Source organism: Lepisma saccharinum, chromosome 20, assembly GCF_977018435.1.
Source record: "Lepisma saccharinum chromosome 20, izLepSacc3.1, whole genome shotgun sequence".
Lineage (NCBI taxonomy): Eukaryota > Metazoa > Arthropoda > Insecta > Zygentoma > Lepismatidae > Lepisma > Lepisma saccharinum.
In genome coordinates this window covers 25,301,217-25,319,713 of record NC_139248.1, presented here as the reverse complement: position 1 = coordinate 25,319,713, position 18,497 = coordinate 25,301,217, and the positions used below count along the sequence as shown (strand labels likewise).

General features: G+C 39.6%; 1 protein-coding gene across 1 annotated transcript; it reads right to left on the bottom strand.

Moving 5' to 3' along the window:
• Positions 1-223: 223 nt before the first annotated feature.
• LOC146003390 (ionotropic receptor 21a-like) lies at positions 224-2,098 on the bottom strand. The gene has a single exon (XM_083141672.1). The coding sequence runs from the start codon at positions 2,096-2,098 to the stop codon at positions 224-226; it is 1,875 nt and encodes a 624-aa protein (XP_082997798.1).
• Between the last annotated feature and the right edge of the window lie 16,399 nt (positions 2,099-18,497).

Below are 18,497 nucleotides of genomic sequence, written 5' to 3'. Positions count from 1 at the left end.
TGAGCAGAACGAAAATTGTGTATTCTATTATTGATAAACCTACACTATCATTTCTATAAAAAACACATATTAAGTACAGTCTATTGGTATTAGTACTGTATTAAGTGGGATGATTTTGCTGAAACCAGTGGATACTTCCCAACGATTTGTAACTGTCTTTGCTGATATTGTATTTCAGAATTATTGTGATTCTTTCAACGCTGTTTTTCATCCTCTGATTGACTTAAAGAAACTTCTCCAGCTTCTTAAGGACGTAACTATACAACAACTCCATCAGAAATATTGTGACTGCAGTAGCCTGACCTAGCAAGAGCAAGACAAAAGCACCCTGTAAATACTGTAAAGATATTTCACTGAAACTTTCCGGTCGTATTTCGTAGGACATGGCTACTTGAAGTTTCTTAGGTCTGTACTGGTATGTGATTTCCTTTCCCCATTGTGTGATTATCCCAGCGTCACGCAACCACACCAGGACACGGTTGAACTTATCCACAATGGGTGACATGCGTTCCAGCAGTGTACCGACGTAGAAGCGAAGGACGTCCTCCTTCATCAGGTAGAGCTCGTTGAGCACGTGCTCATGGAGGAAGTTTGCATTAGTGAAGTATCCGCAAGTAAGTCTTTCGACCAACACGGATATTTCACGACGTTCAGCCAAGGCATTGAATTCGTCGAGGTCTTGCAGGAACCGAAATCTGTCTTTGATTTTCTGAACATTGCTATCGGTAACGTTCTTGAACAGAATCAGCCATGCTAGATCGTTCAGACCCCACTCCTGACCCGAATCGGCGAAATCTTTAACGGTGTCGATCGGTTTCAGATACAGTGGAACGGTGAGGAACGATATGAGGTTAGAGTTGTACGCTGTGATGAGCATCATGGACGTCATGAAGAGCCATGTGATCAAATTGCGTACGGAGGTGTAATTTGGTCGTTTCACCCCCGTCCCTACTAGGATCTTGATCCCGTTCATCACAGCATATGCGATTTCTTGATATGGACTCCTTTCCTTGTGTGGAAGTAGTCTGTGTTCGATCACAGAGAACCAGTGCAAGAGAAACGCTCCGAACAAAGAAAACCCTATCACAGCTATCCACAGAGGGGTTGAGAAGGGTAGGAGCACATGCCACAAATAAGAAATTGCCTTGGGTTTAGGGGTGAGAAAAGTTATCCCTGCACGCATGTAAGGTGTTGTTAGTTCGAAGTGATCAACAAACGATTTCGTGTGGTAGAACCCACCGATCCCAACTTGAGCACTACCATTGAACAAAGCTCCCAGTAGACCAGTGACCGCACCATCGTCTTGAAACACCCCGAAACCTTCTCCAGATACCTTAATCTCCCAAGTGAAGTTATATATCCGTGAAAATTCCAACATCAAACGAAGTTCCGAGCCATCGTAGAAATCTCCAGCAACGAAGCAGTATGGCTGATAGTCGACCATTATGAGCACCATGGACTTTCGTTGCAAATTGGAAAATTTATCTGCATACAAGTCTACATCTTTGACAAAATTCGTCCCGTTCCATTTGTCTACCAAAAATCGCTTCCCAGGAATCAGCCTGTTATCAATTCCATACCCGTACAACTTATAACCACCATGTTCATGATTCTCCTGAGCTATCATGACATTGGGTGATACTCGCAGAAATCTCTCGCTTGGTGATGATTGATCGTGAGTATTTTGAACAAATACGTATCGTTTGTTGTTGTTATGTTTTACATGCCCAAACACACTGTATAACTTTTCCGAGAGGTACGATACATTACCCTTAATGTTAACAAACTGATCACAATCTATACTCAACAATTTGAACAAAAGTTCTTCAATATCCATACTGAGAGTGCTGATATGCAGTACTGCAGCAGGAGATAGGTGTTGTTGCGAGTACCAAAACGCATTTTCGTTGGCTGATAGGTCCTCGAGAATGACAACTATGCACTCTCCATGGTGAAAATACCTATCTATGACATTGCGTGCCAGATTTTCGAAGCTCTGTAACTTAATGCACACATCACTGTTTTCTTGCAAAGTTGCTGATGACTGCGAAACCAGAACTTGAATAATAATAATACAAGTATACGTGCTACTGTTCATTGCTCTCAATCTGCAAAAAGAGTAATTATTTCAAAGATTTGAAAGTTACGTGTATGGTGCAACATGCTTTGAATATAGAATAAGAACAATAACAATCTAGAATGAAATTTCAAATTATGTATGTGGTTAACGCAATTTTTCTTGCTACATAAAAATATTTCTAGGATAAGCTAATAAGTGCCTTTCTGCAGATTTTATTCTCAGATTATTAAAACTATTTAGCTAAAACTGACACATCTGAGATTATAAACCTAAATTTCAGTGACATTATAGTATTACTTGCCAATTAGAGAGAGATTAAAAAAGCACTTTTTTGACCAGGGATAATTTCTGTTGAATTATTGTGCTAGTACGTATTCTCAATACATTAAAACAATAACCTTACTGATCCAAAAATTCAACATAATTTGGTGCAACTCTTTCGCGGAGTTATGCAAACTTCAAACTTTCTTTATATTTTGTACCAATTGTGCATGAAAACTAGATTTTGTGATTATGTAACAAACATATATTTTAATATTCTTGTGTACGTATTGAGTAAATTCGATTGGAAAAAATATCTGGCATTTGGAGTTCTTTACATTTTCAAAGATTCTAAAGATCGTTACGTGTAATCCTTGAATATTTTAATTCAAAATCCTGTGTAAATTGATGAATACAATCGGAGTAAAAATCTACACTTACACACTAATATTGACCAATATTTTGAACAACTTTTAACTGTTACAATTTTCATGTCGATGGATGGATATTAACATTTAATACTACATAGCCGCTTACCTCGATAATGAGAACTGAAAAGTTCTAGGAGTGACACTGTGACGAAAATTATATTCAGGTATTGTTTTGCTCAATGAATGACATTATGTCCTTTCAATTTAATAATTTAATTGAAAAGGGGCGATGGTGAATATAAAATTGCATAAAAGCAGGGACGAACCCATCAAATTAAGAATCTTTGTATTGCAATTAAATCTCACTGAGTGCTTTTTTAATCGATGCAGTCGTCATGTATGCGTGTGTTGGAGGCAGAGAGCGAATGAGAGAGGATTCTTTTTTCTTTATACTCAGTCTTATGACTGAGTATCCTTACCACAGAAATGATTCAGTGAATGGTGTATGCAAATTAGATATGACATCTGATAAAACATTAATCTTGAATGATAAAATTATTATGATCAATGGTTCATTGTTCAACAAATTAATGGGCGTGTCTTGTATTAGAACTGCAATATTTATTTTCCGACAATTGATTTTGTATTAATTTTTCATGCAAATATATACTATGATTCAAGTCAACTTTGAGTTTAAAGTTCACTATATGCACAGAAAGGCTAATCGGGACTGGACCTACAATTTAAAGTGGGATCCAAACCACTACGTGCCTCCACTGGGTATCGAACACAGGACTCCTTGATTACAAGGCGACAACGTTACTTTATGCCATCGACGAGGTCATAATTCAAGTAAAGAATTAGTAAAAAAATAAATAGATTGTGACTATCACATTGTGCACAGATTCGTTGTCGTCCTTGGTTTGTAAACAAGTAGTCTGGGTTCGATTCTTGATGGGACGCAGTTTTGCTCTCCCGGTTCCAGTTAGAATTGTAGGTGTAATTCCACTTAACCAATTTTTACACAAAACAGGCTTGGATACTTTTTTCGATTGCTGTCCCGTGCCCATCAAAATTATCTAGATTTCTCATGGCATATGGTCATTGCCTCAAGCCGGCCCCCTTGGCGCGCATCGCGCTACGACGCCAGGGGTTCGGGATCGAATCCAGGCCTGGGCATGGATGTTTGTGAGTGTCCATTCATCAATTTCATTTTATCAATCATTCATCCACATCTTCGCAAATTAGCCAAAAATGGTACAAAAAGCAAAGTAAAATAAAGCAAATCAATCAATCAATCATTGTCTCAAGCTATGCCAAAGAAAAGCCTAAAAATGATGTGCTTCCTAAGCAAACGTGGAAATGTTTTTATTGCCTATTTTGAAACTGACCACATTCTGACTGACTGCAACGATGTTAGTTGTTGACTAAACGCTCATGCGTTCTTCTAATGTCTCAAAGACACCTATGAGATAATGGAAGAAATCTATTAAATATAATGAGCATTAGTGGAAGATATTGAAAGTGAATTGGCCTCAACAAAATTACCAAGTGGGAGAAAATGTTCAGCGTGTGATGTTCCTCTTCCCCAACTTCACACCAAGCTAGGCCTTATTAAATAATTTGTAAAGGCTGTGGACACAACTGGAAGAGAATTTAAGTGTCTTTCAAACAAATTGCCTTGTCTTTCAGCAGCAAACAGAAAGGAAGACATTTTGTAGGATATCAAATTAGATAACCTCAGCAAAATCTAGAGCTTGAAGCATGTCTAACAGACAAAAAAAATAGAGCATGGATATAATATAGTATGTAATATAATATGCAATAATTTTATTATATTTTTGATAAATAAGTATTAAATAACAATTCTGTGTGCAAATATTGTATCACATTTATAAATTTTAAACATAATATACTAAGTACAGATACAGGATGATTAAATTATTCCAGGAGTTCACCCAATACTCACCTCAAATTGCAAGAATATTAGAAAAAAATAAAATCACGATTACTCGTTGACTATCCCTGACAGAGAAAATTTAAATACAGATTTGAAATCAGCGCAAAATTTGCAATAGGAATCAAAACTTTTTCCTCCAGATTTGTTTTGTAGAACAGTGCAATAATAGTAACAAAAATAATAGCAATAATAATAAAATAATATAATAATAATAAAATATTGTATGATTCTGCCCCCCTGAGAAAAAACTCCTGCGGGCGCCCTTGGATGCCAGGACCCCCCCCCCAATACACACACAAATAATTTTATCCCGGCCAAAAGAAAATTATTTTTATCCCTGTCAGGGATGACTTGATCCCCCCTCAAAGAAAATGTGAGAGGATATAGCGTAACGTTCCCGAAGGTCCGGAGCCACAGGGTACACAACATGATGCCCCGAATCTCCACCACGTAACGTTCCATAAGGAACTGGGATCGAATCTGGGTGGTGTAGATCACTCATCCTCAACAATGGCGTACTCGCTACTCATGGTGAGCTTAATGGTAAAGTGCGAGAGGGTGATAAATACACATAAGAATGGCGAAACACAACACTTGAGTTTCATACCCTCAAAGACTGGACCAGCATGGTGAATGGAAAAACCTGTCTCTACGCGTGGAAGTGCTACCTCGAGGTGTCGAACTACGGATTGATTAATAAACGAGGTGTCCATCTGTGATGCTAGTCTGAATGCTGACATCACCCTCCTTCTACTAGGCTTCTTGATCGTAATCCTGCACCCTCTGACTGATGGCTCAAAACTGACCAATGACCTCTATTGCCCCAGATATGTATTGTAATGGATTTTATTATACTGCAGGAGGCCTTAGAAAGAGCGTTTCGCGGGCTAGAAGCAGACGTCGCTCGCATACTGTTGCCGATACTCTCGTGTCGTCTGCTCCTCAGCCGCACAAACAGGCCGAGGTAGCAAGAGGCAGAGGTCACTCACCCTTCCAGAAGGGTGCAGCGAGCTAGCTGTGACAACCTGGCTCGCTCATTCGCGGACCTGATTGGTTCTCACGGACACACACCCATATTGTCGTCTGCTGCAAGCCCGCGAAGCAATCTGTTTAAGCCCTCATGGAGTATAAGCAACGCAGAGTCAGTTACCTGTATCCTCTTCCTGTTTATATGTTTACGCCGTTGGTGACCCGGAAAGCTTAGGTAATGTCTGACATGGCATTCCTGATTGTCAATTTCCTGTCTGGGATTTGGAAGTTCTTTTGTATTAATGTATTTCCATTATTTGTGGAGTATTACGATGGTGTACCATTCCTTAACTTAGTTACCCATGTATCAAAGACAACTCATAATTCATTCGTGTCCATTAATGGACCAGTCATCAAAGATTTCCCTGCCGAAAAGTAAGCATCCTCGTGGATTAAAGGAAGACAACATTCTCCAACTGACCAACCTCACTGAACATGTATTAAAGTGTTCACAAGAAACATATAGGTAAGTTAAAAGGACATTATGTTTCAACTTGGTTAACTTTTCGGTGTTACTTGTTCGATAGCTCTTCTCGTGTACGAGTTTGGATTTTCTTAGAATCTAAATATACTGTTTCTAAATTACGTCTAAATATTATCATAAGATTTAATAACCTAGGTTAGAACCAATGTTCTAAGAACCGCAAGGCCAAATTTGGCTTCCCATAAAAACCTACTTTCCAAAATGAAATCACAAATCACACTGAGTGGGCACACCTCCCCCCCCTTCCAAAAGCTAAAAGCTTAATTCGCACAGTGATTACTAGACCTCGGATTTTTAGGTTCCTAAAATAGGTTCTAAAAACCCTAAAATAGGTTCTAAAACCCTAAAATAGGTCCTAAAAATCTTGTTAGGCTCGAAAAATTCTGAAGTATGCTCAAAAAAACTTAAAATAGTTCAAAATCCATGAAAATGGACACCTACATCCTGAAATACGCACTATTTTGCATAACGTTGTGTGTGTTGCCTAACCCTACGGCGATGGAAGAACTTACCATTGGAAATTTGCTATTAAAATCCACTCTTCGCCGTGTAGTTGGAAAACAATCTTCTATCATGTTATCCACAGTCAAACTCCGCAATTTTGTCTGTGAGGATCATCTTATATGCTGAAAATAATCTTTCAACAAAACCATCGTCAGTGGTGCAAACTTTAATGCCGAAATGTTAGTTTGCAAGGCGTGAATGCCACAAAGCACCGAAGTGACGCGAAAGTGAGCAAGACCACTTTGAATTGTACAGGTAACAGGAAGAGAAATCGACAGAGTACGTTTCAAACACGTTCGTCATTGAATTTTTTCGTGACCAAACAAAGCAAATGCCTCTGCGCGACATAAAAATCCTGTAAAACCTTTAAAAATATATAAAAAACTTTAAAAAAGGCTTGATTTAGGCACATAAACCTAAAATAGGTTCTAACAAACAAAATAGGGTTTTTAGGCACTATAAAATTTCATCAGTTGTTGCGTATTTTAACGAAAAGCTGACATAACTTATTATTTCTTATATCCCTGTAAAGGGAAAAATAGGTTAAAAACGTAAAATCTGTGGTCTAGTGATTACATATTTCACACATGAAAGTTCATTTCAGTCACAGTAATTTATGTTTATTATAAAACCGTTTGTGCCTCTCCCAGAACAAAATTTAAAATATCCAAACATGTCGTTGTTGTGCTAAAATCAAGCAAAGTGAAGAAGGTAGATAATATACTTATTTCCTAAGTGTATTATGTTTGACTTAGTCGCTAAAATACACATGCAGTTTTCTTTATTTTCAAAATCGCACCCCTTCAGTACCCCTAGCTGATCACGCGGCCGCTGATCTTCACTGGAAAATTACTTCTTCAGGAACCGTTTTGGATGTTCTCTGCCACAGAAGTCAATCGCCATTCTCATCTCGGACAGGCTTCTGTTTGAATCTTGAAGGAGTTGAAGGTGTTCCAGTTCTCTAATGCGGAATTTTCCTCAAATAAAAATAAGGCAGGTATTAGAAATCTGCATACAGTGGCGTACTCAGGATTTTGGACAAGGATGGGGTTTGCGTCTACTTTTTTTTTTAGTACTTAGTCCTCATTTTGCCAAGTTTTCTGCCTTTTACCTTTATTTTAGGAATACTGGGCCAAATTGGGGTTATGACCCTCACTAACCCCCTCTGGGCACGCCACTGTATCATGCATCAATGTCGATAATGAATATACGTATAATACCTTTGCTAGTACAATAAATATATTTTCAAAAACTCAGTCATTAAAATTACATTATTTGTGATAAGTATATAATGACCGTTACTATGTACCTTCAAAATGGTTATGACTAGACCTGGGATTTTTAGGTTCTAAAAAGTGTGCTTTTAGGTTCCAAAAAAAGGCTCAAAAAATCCTAACATAGGTTCTAAAAACCATAAAATAGGTCCTAAAAATCTTGGGTAATTATGCGATATAGCCCGAACACCCCTCACTCGTTCATTTCATTAATTTTAGCATTGATACTTAGCTATTCTGCATTGCGGAAGATTCTTTAAGGTGAAGTTATGCCTTTTTCCATAAAATAGTGTCAACTTTTCATATTACGAGTCATTATTTGTATTTCTTGTTCCGCTTGGGTAACAGACAATATGGCGTGCACTCGTCATGAATCATCACGCGTCGTGCTTGTGTTTTGTCGATTTCGAGTGAGTATGCAGGGTTTCAATCTTCTTCACCGAAAAATACCTACTTTCGTGTTCATTATGTCATCACAAACCATTGACGGATAGCCCCAAAAAATCATTCACGATAGCACCACAAACCATTGACGGATAGCCCCAAAAACCATTCACGATAACCCCACGGACCATTTCCGGCAAGGTTAGGCTGGGTTGGGTTAGGTAAGCATAGTCAAAAAAAAGTTAAAAAATTCTCGTAAGAAAAAGGCACGTTTGGAAACACTGGCGAGACCGCGTGACTTTCGACGCTCGCGCCATCTGCAGGTACATAATGGAAACAACGGCATAATGTCAGAAAATGCAAGTTCCTTACATAAAAAGTGATTATTTCCTGTTCTGCAGCATTCTATGGTGAAGTTTTCAGTTTCGGCGAAAGAAAATACCTCGAAGAACTTCGACATTGCTACAGAAACTGATTTCAGTAAGTAGTTTCTGCTGTAAATTTGAAGAAATCCGTTCGGGCGATATCGCATATTTACCAAATCTTGTTAGGCTGAAGTAGTTTAAAAAAAAAAATAGTTCAAAATTCTGAAAAATGCTGATTCGGTATAGTCACTGGCAATGAAAATTGGACACCTATATTCTGAAATACGCACTATCTTGCATAACGCTATGTGTGTTGCCTAACCCTACGGCGATGAAAGAACTTACCAGTGGAAATATGCTGTTAAAATCCACTCTTCGTGTTAAACCTAAAATACGAGGTCTAGTCATAACCACTGCGGAAATTGACGGTTTTAGACCGATGTGAAAGTAAACTGTCTTCTCCCCCCCTCATTTCAACTCATTTTCTTAAGTTCTTACCTTACGAGTCTACGTGTTAAATTTTCTAACATATAGATTAGTACATAGCTACAATGTATTTCACAAAACTGAAAAGGAAAAAACTGTTGTTTTTTTTTGTCCAGCATAACGAGGCTTTTATGTAATATAAATTTTGTCAACAGATGGGGTACAAACATTTTTAATAAATAATGTAATTTTTCTTGTAAAGGGAAAGGTTAGTTATAATATTGCAAAACAATTTTTACAATATTTATTGCAATTAAATTCAGAAATGAAAGTAAAAAAAACAGTTTATAAGTTTTTCTGGCACAGTTTTTGAGATTTTTAAAAATAACCGCACCTTCTTACAACACGTTGGTGGAATTTCTCCTTGAAATAGAGCTCGGGGTCATGATTTGTGCATCAAGGTATAGGTAATCGTAAGTCGGTCTCTCTTGTGTCACGCATCGTGGGCCAATTATTCCAGGTGGAAGCCGTAAGTCTGGAACGGACAAACGGTACCAATTGTGCCTATACGGTGGTTAGGTGATTGCGAGGAACCTTTTTGGTTGAACACGTTGAGTGGAGCAGACATACGACTTGCACTATTTTTTGAAACTGTTTTTCCTTACTACCTTCATCCTTCCTCTTCTTTTGTCTTGGGCTCTACAATTAGTTTGGAATTTGGATTCGCTTCTTTGGATTGAGTTGTCAGTTGGTTTGAGTTTGTGCCTCTTTTCCCATAGGATTTGCGTTTGTTCTATTGGATCATATAAACAACTCACGGTTGTGGTCTTCTGATATGCATCATGGTCTTCCTGCAACGCTGCTACGACAGCGAGAAGGGGTGAAAACCTTCACCGGAGGTACTAAACGGACGGACGGTCCAAACTCCGAGACGATGCTCGATTCACGAAGTACCAATGATCCAATGCAAACGTCCAGCTATTCCACAAAACACCGACGTCGCAATTCCTATGAAGGATTACCTCTAACTCAACGTCAACGATCTAGATCACCAATTAAACGAGATACAGGAAATACAGCTCATGCAACCCAACTAAAATCAAAACAACAGGATAACAGCTTATACAACTTCCTGCTCACCAATTACGACACCAAATTCAATACAGCAAAACATGTGTTCCAACAAACATCTAAGTATGTACCAAGGGCACAAATTGCACAAATACTGTTCACCCGTAATGGCATCATATTGAAATCACCAGATCCAGACTTTGCAAAACTAATTAGAAACAAAGCTTCTTTTGAAATCTATGGAGCCAAAGCAAACATCTAAACACTAAATGCTTCCATTCAAAAACAACCACCACCACCACATAAATCCCCACTACTATCAGTTGTCATCAGGGGTGTAGAACCTAGTCTAACAGACGAAGAGATTTTTGAGGAACTGGAATGCGAAGGTGTACAAATCCGCAAATGTATCCGTATTCGCAATAACAACGGACCCACATACATGGTGCGGGTCCTAACAGACTCACAAAATGCTGTAGACACCCTACTACACAGTGGAGCATACATATACAGACGCAGGTACAAAGTTGAACCATCCCGTTCTCAACAACCTCTTCCATTGCGGTGCGAAAAATGCCAACAGTATAACAAGCACACTACTGCTGCATGTCCAAACCGAGATAAATGCGGATACTGTTCAGGACCCCATTCAACCAGAGAATGTCAAAACCAAACTGCTGCACCAAAATGTGTCACATGTACGGAAAACCATCCTACATACAGTTACAAATGCAAAGCCAAGCCAGATGCAATACCTGAACACCCTGATCTAACAGTTCCCCTGCGCACCAATGACACTGCTACAGAACCTGACAATTCACTACGACATCCAGTAACAGTGGAAGATCTAATACGTTTCTTCACCCTGACTCTCCAAAATGTGCACCCATTTTTAAGAACGCACATATTAACCCAAGTAACAGCATCTGCAAAAACAATTTTCAACTTGCAACTCCATGCAACATACTCTGGTCCTCATGTGCATTTCCACATATCCCACTTGGAAACTGCGGTTTAAGGTTTTGAATATGGCAGTACGGAATATGTATAATTTTCTATTTTTAAATATCCGATCCGTTTCTAAACGAAAAGCTTTATTGCAACACCTGCTTTTGGAAGAATCTGTTCACTGCTTTGCGCTAAACGAAACCTATCTTGCTCCAAAAATGATCTGTCATATTCCACCATACAACATCTTACGCCACGATGGTCCGCCGGGCTTAAGAGTAAACGGCGGCACAGCAATTGGAGTAGATAGAAAATTACCATATCGAACAGTTACCTTCCCACCAAACTTCCACTTGCCAGAACATACTGCTAGTACCATCTATTTTCCATCCCGGGTCGTTACTTTTGCTACCATCTATGTAAGACCAGGGGAGACTATTCCATACCAATTCTTTCAACATATCCAAACCCTTAGCAAACATTATATCATAGCAGCGGACATCAATTATCATAGTCGTAGCATGCAAGACAAAACAAACTTTTTACAATTTCTGGACCAAAACACTACAGCAGAATTCCATGTACTGCCCAGAGCCACACGTCCCATAAGTAACACTACCCCTGACGTTGTTATAAGATCAACATCTCTAAGTGCCTGCTTGAACATATCTGTGCTGGATTCCATCGGCAGTGACCATGACCCAGTGAAAATTACCTTAAATCTTGGAAACCGCAATACGAGCAGTACAATACAACCTCGAAAAATCTGGTGTTACAACAAAGCGAACTGGGAGGCATATAGTGAAAAGCTACAGAATGCTTTTTCTCACCCGCATCCACCACCAAACAATTCAGAGGAACTCGATACGGCGGTGGAACATCTTACTGCTCAGATTACCAGTGCGGCAACCACTAACATACCTACGACCACTCTGAATAGTTACAAACCAAAGCTACCTCCGCAATATCTTCACCTAATCACAGCATCACGACGAGCATACAGGGACTACCTCCAGACCAGAAATCCTCAATCCCTTAACTTACACCGTCAATGGCTGCGTACAGTACAAAACTATATAAAAGCTTATAAACAACGTCGATGGATTGAAACGTGCAACCAATTGAGTGATGAAAGCCATCCCACCAAATACTGGAAACGTTTCAAGGTGCTCACTGGACAATCCAGTAGTACTCCTTATCCAATAACAATCAAGGACGCAGCCCTAAACACCGACACTGAAAAAGCTTATGCCTTCGCAAATGTCTTGCAAGACACTTTCACTCCAACACCACAACTAGCTCCAAATCTCCGCCTCCAGACCAAAATTGACAGAGTCACCAACCCCAATAACAGGCAACTGCAACCCAGTAATACGCACACTATTGATCCTACAAATGCTCTAACTGTTCCTATCACAACAGATGATATTATCAATACTGTGCGTAGGAAGAGAAACACTGCTCCCGGATTGGACAATATCACATACGTATTGATTAAACAGGCCCCGCTTGCATTGCTGTCCTTTCTGGCCATTATCTACAATTTTATCCTCCGCACAGGACACTACCCGACAGACTGGAAGATTTCAAAGGTTCTAATGTTCCCAAAGCCAAACAAAGATAGTACCAACCCAAAAACTATCGACCTATTCAGCTCACATCAACATTTAGCAAAATATTCGAACGCATCATTGTTCGACGCATACACATGCACTTACAAGCACACAGTTTACTTCCGTCGCACCAAGCAGGCTTTAGACCTCAACACAGTGTCCTTGACAATTTACTAAAACTAACGACTCGCATCACAAATCATTTCAACACATCCAAACCATCCTGTCTAGTACTATTCGACCTGGAGAAAGCATTTGACAAAGTATGGCATACTGGGCTCATCTACAAGCTCCATAAATTCCACCTACCGCTTTCCTATGTCAGATTAGTACACAGCTTCCTAACAAATAGGGTCGCTTATGTCACTGTAAATGGAGCAATGCCATACCCCATTTTCCCTTACTCTGGCGTTCCACAGGGTGCTGCTTTATCACCATTACTCTACATACTATACGTTGCCGATATGCCAAAACCCCCACAAGTTTCTATCTACCAATTTGCTGACGACACCGCATTCCTCGCCTGTTGTTCAACCATCCAAGCCATAAACAAAACTCTCCAACCAGCTATAAACTCCTTCCAAAGATGGTGTGACACATGGCGTCTCACAATTAATGCTCTCAAAACACAAGCATTGGTGTTTCTACAGACAGGCTGTCGCTCGAAGATCCAAAGGAACCCAACATTATTAAACATCAAAATACGGGGAACTCCAATTCTGCCTGCCACCACTGCAAAATACCTGGGAGTCATATTTGACTCCAAGCTAACCTGGAAACCTCAATTGCTCAACATCGTCCAAAAAGCTACAAATCGTCTGAGCTTGCTCAAACGGCTAATTGGAACATCCTGGGGACTCAACTCCCAGGTTGTCCTACATACCTACAAGGCTTTCCTTCGACCAGCAATTATTTACGGCCACACTGCATGGATATCAGCCCCAGACTCATTCTATCACAAACTACAAGTTATGGAAAGACATGCTCTTCGTTTGGTCTTCAGAGTAGTCCTACCAAGTCCTACACGACTACTGTACGAGCGAATAACCTTTCCCGAAATCACAACCCACATCGAAGCCATCCTACACAAATATATAACTGGTCGAATGAACTCGCACCATCCACAACTTCTTAGCACAATGTACGAAGATGCTCTACACGACTGCCCTCCCACATACCACTGCACACCATTACAGCATCTCTTAACCATGTACACCTTCCTGATAGATCCACAGCATCCTGACTACCAGCTGTATAATATCCATCATCCTCCGGAACTACGGCACGTGATATATCCAACACATGCCGCACCATAGCAAATTATTACTTTCCTAACTGAAGTAATTCCCACTACTGAATAAATAAGATCTAAGTGAACTACCCTCAGAATAAGTAAATATGTACCACTTCATTACTGAAAACACTTAGACCATCACCTTGGAAGGGAAAACATTTATGAAAACAATTCACTTACCAAAGAGAAGGTGTACCCTTCTAAATGGAAAACTAGGACAAAAAAAAAAAAAATGATTTGTGGGTTTAGTTCAAAATATTAACTTATGATATTTTTGGGAGGCGGTAAATCGGTCGTGCGCAGACATGATTTTCTGCCTAATCAGGAAAATGAAAACCTGTTCGTTTGTTCTTAGCTCCAGTGTCTTTGAATTCAACCACCGAATTATCTGAATGTGTATCATCATTTCTGAGGAAATTCGGTAAAACTAAGTAGCAGAATGTGTAAATGTTATTGTAAAGCACTGAACCGAATGGAAACATCTGCTAACTAAACCTTACCAAAGAATCTCCATAATTCCCTTTTCAGATAGCAAGTATCTTCCATAAATATTTAAATATACATTGATAAAATTCAATGAAAAATATTGAATTAAATCCATTATCGTGTTGTATTCATAATAGTATCTGAGCAGCTAAAGAGATAGGTTTGGAAGTTAGCAAAGAGAAAACTAAATATATGCTTACAGGCCGAAACCAAGTGTTAGGTAATAATCAAAATCTAATTTTTGATAACTAGTTTGAACGAGTTTCCAAATTCATGTACTTAGGAGTAATAATAACAAATGAAAATAATATTAAAGAGGAAATAAATCAGGAAATGCTTGTTATATAAGAAACTAAAAGTTAAAATATGCAAAACAGTAATTTTGGCTGTACTATTATATGGATGTCCCTTACATTGAAAGAGGAACCTCAAGAAAAGATTTTTTGAAAATGAAATCCTTAGAAAAAATATTTGAACCTAAAAGGGATGAGGAGACATGAGTGGAGAAGGTTACATAATTTACAACTACCTAATTTGTATTAATCTCCAGATAATATAGAATAATTAAATCAAGAGGACTTAGATGGGCAGGCAATGTTGCACGAATGGGAGAGGAAAGAAAAGTTTACAGGATTCTTGTTGGGCAACCTGATGGTAAGAGACCAGTAGGACAGCCTGGACGAGATGGAGAAATATCGTTGAGGTGGACTTAAAGGAAATAGGTAGGGATGGAGTGGACAGATTGTGCTCATGATAGGGACGTATGGGAGATTTGTATTGCTGCAGTCAGAAACCTTCGGGTTTAAGAAGGCTAGAGAGTTGGGTAGTTAATATTATTATCAGAGGCTGTTTCTTTCGAAGAACAGCATAGTGATATTCGAAAGAAAGAGGACAAAACAAACATGCCGTTACGCCCTGACTAGGCAGTGATTAGATAATTTAACACAGATTAGCCTCCATGTTTCCTCTTCGTCTCTTCTCTCGGTGCTCTTCGTTGTGACGTATGCTGGAACACTGTTGTGAGCGGTATCTTTACAACATTAAACGAGCCTTGTCGCTGTCTCGTCTCGTGAATGAGGATGGTCATCTCGTATCGTCTCGAGTTGTGTCTCGAAACAACCGTTTCCCTTCAAGTTAACGTTAAACAATGAACCAGATTCGTGTTCAGTCCTGGATTGAAGCGATTCCATTGAATAAGTTCGGTCTGTCCTGACCCTTCTTTCACAGACATCCATCTCGGTCTCGTCTAACAAACCTCGAAGGATCTGCTTTCGTTCTCCGACCTTCGTGTGACTGAGTGGTTGGTTATCACAAAGCAGTACGACGCCATGGGTCCCGCTTTCGAATCCCGGACTGGGAATTCTTTACGAGCCAATTTCATCATATCATCACCCCTCCTCATCTTCGCGATCAGCCAAAATTTGCAGAAGAGCGAAGTCAAATGAACCAATCAATGAATCGTCTAGATTTTCAAACTCAGTCTCGGTCCCTTCTCTAATTTTGAGAAAGCATCGAGATTTCTTTCGTCTCAATACAACCTCCTCATGATCTCATTTCAAGGAGAAATGAAAATTTAGGCGGGATTATTTTGGTAACATATGTGACTGTTGTGCATTGGCAGCTTGGGAGCGAGTCATATCTCCAGAAACGCCCAATCAACGAGCGAGCTGCTGACGTCATCTCAGTCCAGAACCTATCGATAACGCTCTTGCTCACGCCATACACTCTTGGTAGGCTGGCTAACTAGACTAAGCGCACTCTGCTAACCGCAATGTGCACAAAGGAAGCCAATGTGGAAGTTTTAATTCAGAAAGTCTGGAACGGTACTGCATGACGGAGGAAGGCAAGCTAGTAAGCGGTTAATATGACTTCGAAAGCCTCATTATTAGGACTCGGAACCGGAATTATGCTAAACCAGATATCAATCCGCTTCCCTTCAGTTAGACAGAAGACATTACTTTTACAAGTTTGCATTTTTCGGACTTTTCTGTCTTTCAGGTCACTTTTCAGTACTTTTTGTCGCTTTTATTGCATTTTTCTTCATTATTGAGGCTTTTTCCCTCCTCCTCTATTTCCTAGCATAACTTATATGTTTAAATTTCCTGATTACACTGTGCGACAATGAAAATTGCCGCAGAACAAAAACATGTGATTCCTATGGAGTTCAGTGCCCTAATGACGATAGTGAAAACAGTTTTTCGCTATCACCTAAACTTTTCTCTGGAAACGCAATTTTATCAGCGCACGACTGCATGTTATTGTTGTCGCGGCACTTATCAGCACAGCCTGTTACTAGGGCTCAACAGTGCATAGGGGAGGAGGTGGAGAGAGAAGGGATAGATAGCCACTTGGTTGAGGTATAGTAAGGTATATTGGAGTTGCAGTTATTTGCATGTCAGTTGCTAGTGGGATAACGCAGTGTCTGTTCCTGCAGTGTGTGTCATACAAAACCCTAACGTGAAGAATACTGTTTGTGTGTGTTCGCGTGTTTCTTGTGTTCAGCGATGTCTAGGAAGTGTGTTAATTCGGCAAACCTTCTCTGTTATGTGTGTGGCGAGTTTACGAGAAGTCCCAAAGACATCCCATTTCCCTGCTCGTCAAAAAGGCGTACGAGTTGTATTTTGAATCAAAGGTAGATGAGGGTAAATGTTGGGCACCTCAGAACTGTTGCCCACGTTGTTCCCGCTATTTAAGAGGCTAGTTGCATGGAACCCACCCATCTATGCTATTTGCCGTACCACAGTTGTGGAGGGAACCTAGAGACCACATAACAGATTGCTACTTTTGTTTAATGAAACTAACTGGAATCTCAAGTAAATCAAAACATACAGTTTCACATCCAAATTTGGAATCTGCAGTGCACCCAGTTCCGCATTCCGATTCTCTCCCAGTTCCAAAACCACCAACGGAATGGACACTGGAAGATGAAACAGACGATGGTAGTGACCAACCAATAGATCACGAAGATCTTGATTACACGCCATCTACATCACAGCCATTGTCACAGGCAGAATTGGCATGAACCCGTTGTTGACAAAGACAGTGTGCTGTTACCACCACTCCATCTGAAATTGGGCTTCATGAAGAATTTTGTGAAAGCAATGGACAAAGATGAGAAGGTTTTAAATTTTTACTGTCCAAATTTCCTGAGATTATGTACTGAAAAAATTAAAGAAGGTATTTTCATTGGTCCTCAGATTTGTGACTTGATTAATGACATAACCTTTGAAGAGTTGCTGACAGATACTGAGAAGGCAGCTTGGCTTGCCTTCAAAGATGTATGCAACAATTTCTTTGGTAACGTCACGTCTGACAATTACAGGGAACTGACGGAACACATGCTGGACTGTTACAAGGCTATGGGGTGCAACATGTCTTTCAAAATACATCTCCTGCATTCTCATTTGGATTTCTTCCCGCCTAATCTCGGAGATGTGAGTGACGAACATGGTGAGCGATTTCACCAAGATATCGCTGCCATGGAAAAACGATGTAAGGGAAGATGGTCACCAAACCATTTGGCAGATTACTGCTGGACACTCCTGCAAGAAGTTTCACCATCCACCCGCAAACGGAAAGTTTCCAGGACATGTTTCTAACTTATAAATACATTTCAAGCTTTTTGCAGCTTTCTCGTACCTTTTATATGTTTTGTAATACAAACAATTAATTTTGTTCCATGATCTGTATTTTATCCAGCTACAGGTTCCTCCTGTACTGTAATGGAGTCGTTTCCAAGTGTCGCGAAAGTTGGTACTTTGTTTTTCATGAATTACAATATATTGCTTACTATATGAAATATAGGCTAAGTGGTACATGTAGCATATCTTTTCCTGAAAAATTGGTACGTGATGGAACATTTCTGATTTCATTTTCGTAATCAGCGTATTTGATTTAGTAAAGAACCGCATCTTTCATCTCGCAGCAAGACACAAAGTTCAAATTTG